At 41.5% G+C, this 16,206-nt stretch overlaps 1 protein-coding gene across 1 annotated transcript in view; it reads left to right on the forward strand.

Annotated features, from left to right (window-relative positions):
* The window catches only part of mamdc4 (MAM domain containing 4), a 107,428-nt gene that overhangs the window by 20,113 nt on the left and 71,109 nt on the right, over positions 1-16,206 (forward strand). The window contains exons 3-12 of the mRNA XM_063211045.1: positions 1,253-1,414; positions 2,037-2,162; positions 2,753-2,986; positions 6,201-6,320; positions 6,887-7,051; positions 9,568-9,677; positions 9,859-10,014; positions 11,783-11,873; positions 14,275-14,391; positions 14,819-14,914. Of these exons, the coding sequence (XP_063067115.1) occupies positions 1,253-1,414; positions 2,037-2,162; positions 2,753-2,986; positions 6,201-6,320; positions 6,887-7,051; positions 9,568-9,677; positions 9,859-10,014; positions 11,783-11,873; positions 14,275-14,391; positions 14,819-14,914 (1,377 nt within the window). The remainder of the gene's footprint in view (positions 1-1,252; positions 1,415-2,036; positions 2,163-2,752; positions 2,987-6,200; positions 6,321-6,886; positions 7,052-9,567; positions 9,678-9,858; positions 10,015-11,782; positions 11,874-14,274; positions 14,392-14,818; positions 14,915-16,206) is intronic.

The raw sequence follows: 16,206 nt of genomic DNA on the forward strand, positions 1-16,206 counted from the left end.
CACAGTGGCAGCTGGTTAAAATGAAACGGACTCATGAAACTGTCCTGGATTTACAACGAAATTAGATGCCCATCAGCAGTATTAGTCCTATTTCAAGTATTTGGCAGCTAGTAAACATTGAATATGTTCTGGACTACGACATCTGCGATTTGCCTTCTCACATTTGCACCGCAGTGCTTGTCTTTTTCTTTTAATGAAGGCTACTGTAAAATCAGTCCATCAATTAACAGGTGAATTTCTGAGTATTGGTTGCAGGATATTCATACATGAGGCGTATGTGTGCATGTGTCATCTTTCATATTTATACCCGACATAAACGTTTATTTCTCGGCAGCCTTGGCGTTGGCGACTGCCCTTGCAATGTGATTTGATGTAATTGTAAATATCATGTGGGGGAAAACCTGCATTGTACTGCAGTAGGCTAGGCTATAACATGACAGATTTTTTTCTGCAGTCCTCACATTAAGTATTACCAATGCCAGATTTTATACACGCCAAAGTATTTTTATTAGGCTACTGCACAGTATTTTTCTTTTTAAATTGGCTACCTTCAAAACAGCGCCTTCACCTCGCATCATGAAATGTATTTCCCGCGTTCCCATTCCCACATTCCCTTTCCCATTCTTTCAACCAATGAATGCACACAAATGGGTCTGTTCATACTAATTAGAATATTCATGTAGAATATTTAAGGGAATAGGCAAGACGGAGACTTGGGTCCGCGTGTGCTCGTGCATGTGCGCAAGATTGCGTGGCAAAACCTGGTTACGCACTTTTTGATACATCCGGATTTTTTTGTCCGTAAGTGACTTTCAAGATTTTCGTATCCGCACTTTCTTGGTAGGAAATCCACGCACTTCTTAGTACATGAGGCCCCTGGATGCAACAAAACTTCTTGCAGCTGAATAAAGACAAGATGGAAAAAATGCTTTAGAAGAAAGAAGACAGAAACTCTGTGCCTATTTAGAATCCAAATCACTTAGTTTTAAGTCTTATGTCAAAAACCTTGGTGTGACGTTGGAGAGGACAGTAACGTGGCTAAGATTAAGTTTTTTTTATGTTAACAGGATATGTAGAAATAAATCCATGCTTTTATTTTCTGTAGGGTTGACTATTGCAATACCCTACTTATAGGTATTCCCCAAAACCCACATTGAATGACAGTTAGGTATGATAATGTGCTGTATGAATAATATTGATTGATTGATATGTTTGTACATCTTATAGGATAGTTGTGCATATCTGTTTTTAGGTTACGATGGTAAAGGGTTTCTGTGTGATTTCGAGAGGTCAGATATGTGTGGCTGGGCAGACCGCTCCATTGAGGAGCCATACAGGTGGGAACGGAGACAGACAGAGGCCAGGCTGGCTGACAGCGGCCCGTCCTGCGATTACACTACCGGAACTGATGTTGGTAAGGTGTGCGTGTGCGCCTGTTTGCGTGTGCATGTGCGTGTTCGTGTGTTCTTGTTTTTTGCTACATTGTTAGGACTAGGAGCTGTAAAATTACCAACCATATTAGGACCTGATGACAAAGTTAGGACCTAGACCATGATCCTAAGAAGGCTATAAATATGTTTTGTTGTTAATGAAAAAACTAAAAGAGAAAAAATTTTTTTTACTGGCGGGTTAGGTTTAGGGATTGTTTTGGTAAGGGCACAGTTTAACATTCACTAGTTTTGAATAGTGGTAAAATGCATTGTAAGGTCCTAACATGCAAGTGTGTGTGTGTGTGTGTGTGTGTGTGTGTGTGTGTGTGTGTGTGTGTGTGTGTGTGTGTGTGTGTGTGTGTGTGTGTGTGTGTGTGTGTGTGTGTGTGTGAGTGTGTGAGAGAGAGATTTTCTGTGTAAAAAATCACCAGGGTATCATTGATGAACCTCTTTAACAGCAAAATGTTATCAGAAAAAAAGGAATGTTATTAAAAATGTGTCAAAACAAACAAACAAACAAACAAAAAAAACACAAAATAATTTGGCACAAAAGGGGAGCCCATACTCCTCAAGGAACAAGTTTTAACATTTTGACTTTGATCCCAGGCTGGTTTATGGGTGTGACATCTGTGAGTAGCAACAGCAACCTGACTGCTTTGTTAAGATCTCCCATGATGCAGCAGTCCTCAGCCACATGCCGTCTGGTGATCCGCTACTTCATGTGGGACCCAGGTAAACAAGCATCCTACAATAACACGTTTTTTTATGCTGAATGTTTTTATCTTTTAATTGTGTGTGTGTGTGTGTGTGTGTGTGTGTGTGTGTGTGTGTGTGTGTGTGTGTGTGTGTGTGTGTGTGTGTGTGTGTGTGTGTGTGTGTGTGTGTGTGTGTGTGTGTGTGTGTAGGGGACACTCGTGTGAGTGTTTGTTTATTGTATCTATTTGTATGTTTGTATACAGCATTTGTGCTGTTGTGTTCTGCCAGGGACTGCAGATGTAAAACAGCCTGAGGCTACCTCTGCTACAATGCATGAAATGGCATCATTTAATTGTACACAGTCCCTAATAAACTGAAATTAAATTCAATTCAATTGAATTGACATTGCATGGTGGTCAAAAAGTAAGTTTTTGATTGAATGACCATCAGACACTTTGCATTAGCAGTTTACATTCACTAATACTTCATGAATACTTTAGCAACTCTGACAAAATCTTTGTCAAAGTAATCATGTTCCTCAGCCAGGAAAATCAATTACCATGTGTCAGTATGGTCAGTAGGTCTATTGACTAATTCATATTACTGTAACTCCATTTCTTTACCAGACCACCCTGTATTGAAAGGTGTCCCTCTGTGGGCGTCCATTTTGGGGCGCGATGGCCACCAAGCCATAATATGGAGGCCAGAGAGGACCGGCACCCGTGGGTGGAGGGAGGACACAGTGTTCCTCGGCCGAATTTCCTCCCCCTTCTATCTCCAACTGCACTCCACTCGGGACCAGGGGCGGCGCGGTGATGTAGCAGTGGATCACCTGGAATTCCGAGATTGTGCTCTGCCTAGTAGGAGCTCTGGATATTCATTCACTTGATTATTTATCTATTTTCTGAATAGACTTCTACTGTAATATACTGCACCCACTCCACCAATTTGATTCACTTAATGGCCCCTTGACATACATCATACCACTGGAACGTTGTAATAGTCACAAAACTTTACTACCATAGTACTTTGAAAAAATGGTTTAGAGATCAGTCAGTGTAGTATATTACTTTCAGTGGAAAGAATATGTGTTATGTGTATGCTATATATTTAATGTGTTAAAGTTTTAGTTTGGTCCCAGTGCTACTCTTGTCATTTTAACAACTACTGCCATTAACACCAAGGACCACAATGGAAATAAGCTTCTGAGCTTTATTGTGCTATCCTGACTCTATTTTTTCTTAATTTAAAGGGACACTCCACCCATTTTGCATTAGGCTTTCCATTGCTAGACACCCAGTCATACTTTTGAATGGTCTCGCAAAAATCTCTCAATTCCCCCTGAGATAGGAGAAACCCGCATTCATCTCTTAACACTTCCTATGTCAATGATGTAAAAATGGTCATTTTGCATCATCGACATAGGAAGTGTAAGAGAGGTGGATTTCTGTTGACACTACAAGCCTTTTTCCCACCTTTTCAACCCCGCCCATAGGGGGTTGGACCTAATGCTCTAACAGACCTATCACAGATCAGTGTCCCAGTGCTTTTGAAATCACTGGCATTGAGGCTCCGGTAAGCAGTGTTGCCAGATTGGGCTGTTTCCCACCCAATTGGGCTGCTTGGGATAGCCGTCTGCGGGTAAAAATGGCATTTTACAGGAATCCTCGCCCAATCTTTCCCATCGATATCAATAGAATTGGGCGGGATTTAGTGCTTCCAGGCGGGTTTTGAGCATTTTTTGGGCTGGAAATCATCAGCCTCATCTGGCAACACTGCCAGTAACTGGCATAGCTGTAAAGGAGAAGCTGGACCACACTGCAGCTTAGTTTTCAAGACTTTATTTTTTGCACACACCCGACCAACGTTTCGGTGTTGCTACACCTTCTTCAGAGTCAAATGATAGCAAGAGAGAGACACACATTTCAAGACTTGACATTCACAGGTGATCCCACTTGGTTTGGCTAAATTGGTCTCATCTCATTGCAGGTAATTGACCCCACCCCCCAACACCAGGACAAGATTGCAGACAATTAGACAGAGAGGCTTCGTAGAAAAGCATTTTGGATTCATACTCTAAATTCAGTGGAGCCTCAGGGCATAAATGAGGAACACAATATTTCTTGCTCTCTGTAACAAATTGTTCCAGCATCGCGGCTGTGGTCTTGTAATAATTGTAGCTGTGGTTTTATTGACATTTGTGTATTGTTTTTTTTCACTTTTTTATTTTGTTTTGGGAAGTTGGCAAGCTGTCTAATTGTCTACAATCTTGTCCTGGTGTTGGTGGGTGGGGTCAATTACCTGCAATGAGATCAGACCAATTTAGCCAAACCAAGTAGGATCACCTGTGAATGTCAAGTCTTGAAATGTGTGTCTCTCTCTTGCTATCATTTGACTCTGAAGAAGGTGTAGCAACACAGAAACGTTGGTCGCGTGTGTGCACAAAATAAAGTCTTGAAAACTAAGCTGCAGTGTGCTCCAGCTTCTCCTTTCCAGTGATGTCTGTCCCACTGTGATGCACCTGCAAGCAGGGTTGCCAGATGAGGCTGATGATTTCCAGCCCAAAAAATGCTCAAAACCAGCCTAGAAGCTCAAAATCCCGCCCAATTCTATTGATTTCTATGGCTAAAATTGGGCGGGTTTTTCTGCTAAATGCCATTTTTACCCGCACACGACCATCCTAAGCAGCCCAATTGGGCGGGAAACAGCCCAATCTGGCAACACTGCCTGCAAGCTGAGGGAGGGATGATGCATAGGGTGCATCCCAATATGTGACCTTGCCTCCTCCACTTGCCTCCTCCACTTGCTTCTCGTCATGATGACATCACTGACAACAGCATTATATTTCAATATCTTGCAAAAGCTCAATTGTAAAGTCTTTTTCTCATTTGCAATTGGGATGGTGAATGAAAAACAGTCCCTCAAAAGTTGTTGTGGCGAGGCTGACAGCTGGGAAACTTTATCGTTTTCTCCACGGAGGAGGGGCCAGGAGGTGGGACGAGGAGACAAGCGCAAGTGGAGGAGGCAAGGACACATATTGGGATGCACCCATAGAGTCCCAAATAACTGGGTGTGGCCTGTGGAACTTGAGCATCGCAGTGCATTATGGGGATTGTTGTCACAAATCCACAAGCACTAAAAAGTCATTTTCTGCCTTTTCTTTGCCAAGAAGGCACCAAATTAGAAATGTATGTTACTATTCTACTATAAATATGACCCACTTTCAGTAACATATTCATGTCTCCACCGGTGGAATGCCCCTTTAAGTATGTGGTGTGCTTTATATGAAACTCAATCATGTATTTATTTTATTTATATGAACTGTAGTTGTCAAATACAATAATTCATTCATTCATTCATACCACCACTATGACAGTGCACAGAGCCTTTAGTAATACATTATGACATTCTGGTAATTGTCATTCTGGTAACCGCTAATTTATAACAGGGGCCATGTCTTCTTCTTACATAGAGTCATTAGTTTTCTTTACTTTCAGACATGTAAAAGCTTTATCATTTACCTGACATGTTTCGACAGTGTAACACCCTTTTTTATCATAGGGTCACATGGATGTTGATGTGTGACATGTTTTGTAATCAGCTGATGTCACAGATTACATCTATTAGAGGTTACATCCCCATGTTTATATTTCGCTCAGGAAATAAATAGCATGCTGTACAAGATACACACAGGTTATTAAGACAAGCAGGACATACCATTCTGGATAGCAGGAGAGCCAGAATATAGACACATTGAAATAAGAACACAAGAAGCATAGATCAAAGCTGACATACAACATGGACATAATAGATTTTACACTGAATGTGTTCAATAAATTACCTTTTTTTTAGAAAGTGCGCTGTTTTGACAAGCTCTTCCGGTGCGATTGAACAGATTTGTACTTTTTTTGTAGAATTTCAGACGCTGAAGAAGGCTTAGGTTGAAACGTCTGTCTGTCATGCTAACCCACTAAAGTAAAATACAAGAACTACATGTGAGAATGTGGCTTTTCTACAAGCAAACAAAAAAAATCAATAAATTAACTTCAACTTTTCCCCTCTACTCAGCCCCAGGGTCAAGCCCAGGCTGTCTGCAGGGTTGGTTTGAGTGCAGGAGGGGTGGCTGTGTGGAAGAGCGTCAGGTATGCGACGGAACAGACGACTGTGGTGATGGTTCGGATGAGGATATGTGCAGTAAGTTCAAGAGCAGCATTTGTGAAAGTCCACAATGTTCGAAGGGAAAGGGGTTATTATTATTGTTATTATTATTGTTGTTATTGTTAGGGCTGTAATGACACATTCGATATTCTAATGCACTAAACCCTGTTCTTATGCTCTCAGCAACAAAAACTATTTTCTTTTATGTAATTACTCTGCTTGGCCTGACTCAGTAAATCCACATTTATTGTTACATTGCATTACATGACATTACACTTAGGTGATGCTTTTATCCAAAGCAACTTACAGTTATTTACAGGCTATTGTTTGCAGTGGGTTAGGTATGGGGTTAGGTGCATTGCACAAGGGCACCTCAGCAATGGTGTGTAGTAGGGAGGAGAAAGGTGGGATTTGAACCTGCAACCATCTGAAGTCCATGTCCCTAACTGTTAGACCACGACTAACCATTTAAATGCTATTATATTATCAAAGTTATGATGATAGCTAGAACAACATTGTTTTTATGTCATTTTGCAAGTCATGCTGGATAATGTCTGCTCAATGAAAAGTAATTCTTCTTCTACTGCTGCATGGTTCTCCAGCTACTCCTGAAGGCTACTGGTTTTGTGACTTTGAGGAGAGTCAATGCGGTTGGGATCTGAGGACTATCTCTGCACTTAAGTGGAGAGTTAACAATCAAGCAAATATATCTTTGTCGGATCCTCTGAAGGGTCCCGGACGAGACCACTCCTCCAACACAGTGTCAGGTGTGTTACACACTGTAACAAATAGCTGTTTATTTACGGCAATTCTGCAACAGCATTCTACTGTTTTTCGAAAAAACAGACAACTACTGTGAAAATATTACTTTGAGTCACATATTGAGTATAAACAGTAAGTACTGCACAATAGCAGTATTCGCCGTTGTGGAAAAAACTAGAGATGCACCGGATCCTGATTTTTAGGATCCTGCCGGATACCAGATCCACTGCTTAAGATCCTGCCGGATCCGGAACCGGATACCGGATCCTACAAAAGGGTTGAAACATAGTCTACTCGCACACGTGGGCCCTTTTTATTACGTTGGCGCAAACTATTTTTTAGACTCATTGGCTTATTGCCACACTGCCTGCAATAGCCGCTTCCAAAGGGATTTCACTCCATGCAGTGATTGGGGTTGTGAAAGACTGAAAAGCCTAGGCTAGACATGCACCAGACCCTGATTTTTAGGTAACATGCCGGATACCGGATCCACTGCTTAAGATCCTGCCGGACCCGGACCCTGTGAAAAACTCTATTATCCTGACGGATCCGGAACCGGAACCGGATCCGGTGCATCTCTAGAAAATAACAAGTTATTTTAGGCAGCACCATTGAAACCCATTCATCCTCCACTTGTCCGTGATCACCATCAAACTTCAATACCACCTGAAGAACTGAAGTCATTCTGACTGGTTAAAGATTATCTGATACTATCAAGCATGATGAAACAATTTCTAAGGAAACTACAATACTTAAAAAGTGCTTGATGCAGCAAAGTGTGAGTAGCACATGCATTTTGATAGTGATGAAAGTGTGAATGGCTGAAACATTTTAAGAACTTGTAACACTCTTGCAACAAGCAGCCCCATCTAAACCAATCTGCTAATCAGTGCCTGGCCTCACCTGAGTAGGGCTGTTATGCCATTATTCAATTATGGGCGTCACCTGCCAAGGGCCTGATGACTCTGGTCACATGGTACTCTTGCACCTGTATATAAATCTGGACTATCAACACTTCAGTTGCTTGCCTGTCTGCTGGCTGGCCTGCATGGCACAGCATAGCACTTGTTTGCCTACAAGCTTGCCTACAAGCTTGCTTACATGCTTGCACACTTTCCTCTTTGTGAAAGCTTGCTGTATGTGGCATCATTTGTGGCATTGTTGCATATAATGTGCCTGCTGCAAATTAGGCATTGCTTTGAGAGCTAGCTTGTAGTGCTGCTTGTTTGCTGTGCTACTTGGTGCAAAATAATTTTTTAAAGACTGACCAATGCTATATTCATCATTGGCTCATCAAGAGATACAGTAAAAAGCCCACCTTGCACACTATAATTGTAACATAGCACTGCGTACTCTGAAATTTTATTCATGCCCACACTTTCAAAGGACCACCGCAAACCATTTTCTCAATACAGCATTGCGCCATAGTATCATGCTCAAGGCACTCCAGTCATGGTGAACGATGGGAGGGTGGGGTGGTAACATGGCCAGGGTACCACAGTTGTGGAGAATGATGGGTGGGGTGGGAAGTTGCCATGGCCATATTCATGAATACAACTATGACCCAGTATTTGCCTGTTATCACACAGTACAATTCAACTTTTTAACTGAAATGTACTGTTATTTTTCTGTAGAGTACTGTTATTTAACAGTTCAATTGCTGCTGAAAAAATGTTATATACTGTGATACATTAAACAGCAATGAGCTGTATTTGATTTTTGGTGTGAAATAACAGTAGAATTACAGGTAAATATAATTGCCAGTAACTGCCGTTATTTTGCAGGGAAATTTTCTTAGAGTGCAGCAATAGTTTTTATCATAGCACATCATACATGACTGTCATTGCTGAGGAGCAAAGAAAGAGAAGAGAGAAGAAAAATATATTGTTGAAAGCACTATAGATGGTAGGTAACTATCAACAAAGGCAGTTGAGAATAAGGCTGTTTTTAATTTCTTTTAAAAGCATGATACTGTTGGGGCATTTCAAATTTTGACAGGGAACTGTTTCCACCATTTGGCAGCATAATCACTATATGCCATTTCACCCTGTCTGAATTTGACCCTAGGCACAAACAGTATGCCAAATGCTAATCCTAGGCTTTTTCTTGTGCACCCCCCCCCATCCTCTGGATGATTACCTGAAACAGGGGTGTGCTGGCCCGGGGGCGGGATGCGGCTCGCAAGATGGTTTAATCGGGCCCCAGACTTGTTGGAAAAAAACTAAGAATGTCAAAAAAGTAGCTTACCCATAACCTATCTCTCTAACCCATAACAAAGTTCCTGCAGGTGTGTGAGAATTCAGGTTTGCCTCTCTTTCTTTTGTTTTGTTCTGTATTTACAGTCAATCCAGCAATGTGATATGACGCAGAATATTTCGTCATTATGTTACTGCTCTGGCCCAGTTGATATTGACTGTATATGTGGCCCCTGAAAGGTTTCCATTGGATTCGAGCTCAGTCAGTCAGGAAGAGTAATTTTCTGGAAGTTTATTAACTGAGTGTAAATGTTCTCCCTCCTTAGGAAATTTCCTCTACGTGACAAAGCCTGACAATTGGACCACACTAAAAGACGACTGGTCATCATTTCACAGTCCTTTGCTGGAACCGACCAATAGCACACACCACTGCAAGGTTTAGTAGTCACTTGCAATTATTTTTGCAATCATATTTATTGCTCATGTACCTGTGTTCATGTGATTACAGTATGTTCAACAATTTGCTTTCATTTGAATGTGTGTGTGCATGTTTTGCGTGTGTGTCTGTGTTTGTGTGTTTGTGTGTGTGTGCACGTGCATGTGTTATGCAAGTGTAGATGGTGATGTACACTCACCAGTTTGGTCCACGCTGTGGGGGTCTGTCTGTTCTGGTTGCTGGGGAGCAGATCTTCCCTGTGTGGGAGCGCGGAGGGTCACTGGGAGACTTGTGGGTACGTGCAGAGGTGGACTTTGTTGTCAACAGCACCTTTCAGGTGAGTTCTCTTTCAGTTGGATCAGCTCAACATCCAACATCTTCTACTAGAGTAAAATAAATCAAACCCATACTTCTCTGGGATCCATGTGACGTCAGGTGAACACCCCTTTAGGAGACCTTAGGTTAGGAGACCTTTAAGAGACTTAAGGTTGAGGATAAATGGAGCTCCCTTAGCACTGCGTGATTGTGATATTGCACATGTTGTGCAAGCCACCACCAAACCCTACAGAGAGAAGAAGAAGGTGGGGACAACGCCCCCTTAGGAGAACGAACTTGAGCACACTCTTTTGCATTGTGTAGGGTTTGATTTATCTTGCTCTACTAAAAGATGTTTGCCAATATATCATTGCGAGATATCCTACTATAATATGTGGAATCCAAATTCAATCTCACGTTTAGGCCCAATAGGTCAGTACAGCAAGGAGTCCCACGACCTCAAACTAAATTCACTTGGTTCAGACATAGTAACTTGTTTTCACCTATTCACTTGTGTGAATGCTAAGTATTCTTGTAGCCAATACAAGTCGCTAATACAAGTCGATACAAGTCACTGACCACCCTATGAGACTGACTGACTAGCTGGTTCCGCTCTCTCTCTCTCTCTCTCTCTCTCTCTCTCTCTCTCTCTCTCTCTCTCTCTCCCTCTCTCTCTCTCTCTCGATGGAGCATGCAGACCCGCTACTGAAAGGCTCTGGCTGCATAGCTTGATCACTCCAGTGGTCCGCGACCCCATACCACTAACCTGACAGCCAAACGTTGCAAAGCTTTTTCCCTTTTAGTCAGCTACCAGGGGTTGGACAAAATAATGGAAACACCTGTCATTTTAGAGTGGGAAGTTTCATGGCTCACGTGGACCAGCCTGTTGGCCAATCTTCATTAATTGCACATTGCACCAGTAAGGTGAAGTGTGAAAATTCAATTAGCAGGGCAAGAACACAGTTTTGCTCAAAACAAACATCCCTTTCAGACGGCCTCCTCTTGCATCCATAGCGGTATGCAGACATTACCTTGGATACTGTGGCTCTTGATACATCACAAAGACTTGCTGTCTCGGTCAAAGATGCAACAGTTACATGCGCACCAAGAATTTCTCCTTTTTGAAACTGTGCTCAAACCTTGCTAATTGAATCTTCACACTTCACCTAACTGGTGCAATGTGCAATTAATGAAGATTGGCCAACAGGCTGGTCCACTTGAGCCATGAAATTTCCCACTCTAAAATGACAGGTGTTTCCATCATTTTGTTCAACCCCTGTAGTACAGCACAAGGAAAAGCTTTTCCTGACTGCACGGAAGATTGGAATGAAATGCTCTACAGTACCAAATGCCTTTACTACTGTATTTGTGTATGTGTGTGTTCATACTATATGTTTTTATGTTTATGTCCCTCAAGATACCGCATATGTAAAATAGCCTGAGGCTAACTCTGGTAGGCTACAATGCATGAACTGGCAACATGTATGTTTTAATTTACATGATCCCTAATAAATTGAATTCAATTGAATTGAATTGAACTTACCCAGATTCAAGGAATACAGACTGTAACCTGTAGTTTTTTATTGTTTGTTTGAGAGGAAAACAAGTAATCTACCCATCTCCTGAGTCACTGAGTACAAATTGCATGTCTAAAGGGCCGCTTGACTTTTTGGGAGCAGGATAATATTCCAATTCCCGTAGGGTTAAGCATTAGCTATAGTTAGAAATGTAAGTACTTTTTAAAGTAATCTAAGCTAATCTAAGGTATCTGTTATGTTGACATTGTTAAGATCTTATTTGTTGCTGCTATCCGAGACCAAGAATATGGTGGCGTTGCCATAGACAACATCATGCTATCACCGGGTTGCCAGAAATCTAATGGTAAGAGAAACGTTTGCTCCTCTCTCCCATCTCATCCCCACCAAAATACTTGAGAAAATGGATCACTTAACTAAACTCAACCTGGACATTATTTTTTGTTGGGTCCCTGGTCTTGTGGGCCCGATTGGTAATGAAAAGGCATAGTGCTGCTAAAGGAGCTCTGAATGAAGAGATCTTAATGCCAAATCCCTGTCTGTCATGTGTGGAATGTTTGGAGATACTGCCAAGCTCCATTAGCGCTTGTACTAAGCTATTCGGAATAACTTCGTAACTCGGCTAATGTTTGCTCAAGGTAGAAAACACGGTAACACTTTATTTTAGGGTTACATCTATAAGCACTAACACATACAATGTTAATTCCTGTATAAGTAACTTGTTAAGCATGTATTCGCAAATGTATTGTTCATGCACAATTAGGGATTTATTACTAATATAACCTTAGTAAGGACCAGTAAGCCTATATTTCTATTTATTAGTAAGTAGTAAGTGGCAGAATACAATGTGTATAAGCTCCCGACACACTGTGTGAACAAACTCTGAACAGTGTGAAAACAGATGTGGAATAAGGGTCCCTATTCTGAAGTGATGCATTGCTCAAGCTAAACTATTCTTTTGTGATAATTAAGTTAATGTTTGAAAACATTAGCTCCAAGAAGTGCAGTGCATGATGGGTACGCAATCTACAGACAATGCAACCTACCCGGCTCTGAGCCTACCTACATCCTTACCTCCTCCCCTCACTCGTGCAATTTAGTTGTTATCCAAACAATTTGCCATGTACGTAACAACAGAAATATTATCATTGCTGCATTGGCCATGCATTGCATTTCTGACTAAGGGCGTACCCATCATGCATTGCACTTCTTGGAGCTAATTTTCTTAAACATTAACTTATTTATCACAAAGGAATAGCTTAGTTTCGCTTCCAAACTATTACTCATAGTTATATTCTGCATTCATTGTAGGGTTTTTACAAATAAAACTAATTGGTTTATGAAAAAATGACATCTCACCACCCCACCATCACTAAGAAGTTTACGTCCAATCCTTGCTATATATTGCTTCCTGATATCCCATGCTATACTGAGTGGAATAAGTGAGATCTATATATGTAGCTAGATTGGTATAGAATCAGTTAAATTCTTACACTTTGCTGCCCAAGGGGGCAGAGTGGGGTGCCCTGGATGGTGTGGGGGGCGCTAAGCCACTTTAGAATATGGACATCTGTTTACACACTGTTCAGGGTTTGTTCACACAGTGTACCAGGAGCTTATACACACTGTATTCTGGCCCTTACTACTTAAGGGGGATACATAGTCATACTGTGCAGACTTGGGGTAAAGCATAGACGTACTGTCAGCGCGGGGGAATATTCCTCATAGTCGTCCTGCGTGCGAATGCAGGAAAGGGCGTGGTGTTTTTTTCCCGCCGAGAATTCAACGACATAGATGAGCAGTCGTGGGCAGGGGCGTCACCAGAAATTTTGGGCCCTATGAAAGATTCGAATTTTGGGCCCCTTAAGGGCCCCTGTTAGTGCTTTTGGGCTCTCTTAAGGGCCCTTGTCAGTGCTTGAGCCCTTAGAATTTGTAACATCTTTCCCCCCCTAGCGGCACCCATGGTCGTGGGTGTACAGTGTGCATGAACAAGACATTTGCGAATAAATGTCTAACAACTGTCTGATTTTGCTTAGTACATGCCTTACAAGTTACTTACACAGGCATTAATATTGTATTAGTGCTAATAGATGTAACCCTAAAATAAAGTGTTACCGAGAGCACTTTGGGTGCACTACTGGATGGATGTCACGGTTCAAATGGCATTAGAGTGAATCTACTCCGAGCCATCATATTAGGTATTTTAGGGTTTTAAACCTTGAAAAAAAATTTTTTTTGAACAAACTCATCTAATTCATTAATTTTAGGGCTGTCAAACAATCATTCATTCATTTTTTAATCACGATCAATCACATAAATTCCATAGTTAATTGCAATTAATCATGACTTTATTCATTAATTAATTGAATTCATTTATTTATTTCATTGTTAGTTTTTAATGTCAAGAGATATGTATTGTATTTGCCATGGAATAGCCACAGTTGCTTAACTGGCAATAAATGAAAGCAAAATGTTCTCTCCCTTGCTAGCAGCACATTCACACATACAGTAGCACCAGTGGTGCTGCTGTGAAAACCAAAGTCATACTCTTGCTTAAAGCTCCAATTTGTAATTTTTAGTAGGATTACCTGATGTTTGTCACAGACGATTACACGGATAACCTGACAAAGCAAAAAAATATACACAGACATGGGTGCCTGAGTCGGATATGTGTGGAAATTAGTTTTATGCAATCACGTCTGCATTTTGCTGTCAATATACATAGACTAATCTGTCTTTTCTCACAGGGAAACCCCCAATCCCGAGCTGGCCAAAACCCCCAGGTCATCCCTGCACAGATCAACTTGAGCTGTATTGTAACTTTCATGCAGACTGTTCAGAAGCAGAAGATGAGGCACAATGCGGTTTGTTTGTTTTTATGTCTTTTGTGAATGTAAACAGCACACAAAGTGTGTGTGTGTGTGTGTGTGTGTGTGTGTGTGTGTGTGTGTGTGTGTGTGTGTGTGTGTGTGTGTGTGTGTGTGTGTGTGTGTGTGTGTGTGTGTGTGTGTGTGTGTGTGTGTGTGTGTGTGTGTGCGTGTGTGTGTGTGTGTGTGCGTGTGTTTGTGCATGTGTTTGTGCATGTGTTTGTGTGTGTGTGTGTGTGTCAGAGAGAGTGTGAGAGAGCCCTCCCTTATTGGTGGTGGGGGCCCCATTGTGACCTTGGCAGGCTGTAAAGGGGGCCCTTTCAGGGTCTTACCCTGGGGCCCTATTTGTAATTGTTCAGCGTTGCATGAATACACTTGAATAATAATCAAGTACAGTAACCTTGTAGCGTCTTCTTTTTGACAGGTGATTTCTCCTATGGCAAAGGAAGCTCGGGATGGACAGACACCAGTATTGGCAGTCAGGGCTGGATGTTGACAACCACTGGCACTGATACAACAGGTATGTGTCTACTTTAACCCATTGACGCTGGTTGTTGCGTTACGGCCCTGACGCTGGTTGTTGCAAAACGCAACATTATTGATTTGTCAATATTTTCAAGACACATGGGAAATGCAATGCACAATGTTTTGTTCAAATACACAAGAGATGGGTGTTCTCGATTTATTTAAAGATCATGTGGCAAGGTTATTTTCCGCACACCGCGCTCTTCCGTGTTGCCGGTGCGTCTCTGAAGCAATCTTGTAGTTAGGAAATGGATCGCACTCAGTTTTTCTTCTTTTCTTGTTGTTTTCTTTTTATTTTAACATTGCAGGGACTGACATGACAGACGTTTCGGCTGCACAGAGCCTTCTTCAGTGTCACAGATTCAGTCTATTTCCTGAAGTCTTTTAAAGGAACCTGTTTCTAATTGCTCATTAGAGATGGAAGATTATGTGGCCAAAAAAATGTTTAATTAGTCGACAAAAATGTAAAACGAAATCAACCATGCTCGCTTCTGCAGACGTGGGTTGTTTAGCCATTTCACACAGGTAAAAAAAAGGCTGTGGTTCGCGAGACACGCTGTAACATTACAGCGAACGTGATGTTCAGTTGAAAGGTAATGAAGAGATTTTAATCGAGGAAAGGAAATATGACTGAAGACCCTTTAGATAGAGAGCAGGAGTGTGATTTGCCGCGGCCGCATGAAGAGGTGGGCGAGTGGCTTCCAAATAGACAGTCAGCTAGATTTTGCCCCTGACGTTACTAAAAGTTCACTACGACACTCGGGGTAATTGGCGAAGGTGCCAATATTTGAGGAAGCACGTCCTTTAGATATATTTCAGAATATTTTCACTGAGGAACTTTCGGATATGGTGATAGCCTTTTGGTGAGGCAGACAACGGTAGACATGCGTATTATAGACGCGCGGCCACACATCCAGCTCAAAGTGGAGCCCCGTCTCAAAATACGATATGAAATTGCTCATTGGTCTCTGCATAACGTTTGGAGGAATAAAACGGCCATACTCACCAGTGGGAGAGGAAGTGGCTGTATCAGACAAATGTCCCCCGATTTATGGCAGAAATGACTGCCTAATAATTATAATAATAATGATTATTATGATTTAGTTATAGTCGGCTATTGTAACAGTAGCAATTGTAGCCTAATAGCCTATAATAAATAGCAGCATCAAGCATTATCCTGAAAGCACATGAAAGTTTTTTCAATCATTTGATTATGATATGATTTTTTTTAAGGAATATGTGTTAGTGTTAATACTGAATGAGCATAATCCCATGAAAACAGAGGAT

This window comes from Engraulis encrasicolus, chromosome 11 (assembly GCF_034702125.1).
Source record: "Engraulis encrasicolus isolate BLACKSEA-1 chromosome 11, IST_EnEncr_1.0, whole genome shotgun sequence".
In the NCBI taxonomy this organism is placed as follows: Eukaryota; Metazoa; Chordata; class Actinopteri; order Clupeiformes; family Engraulidae; genus Engraulis; species Engraulis encrasicolus.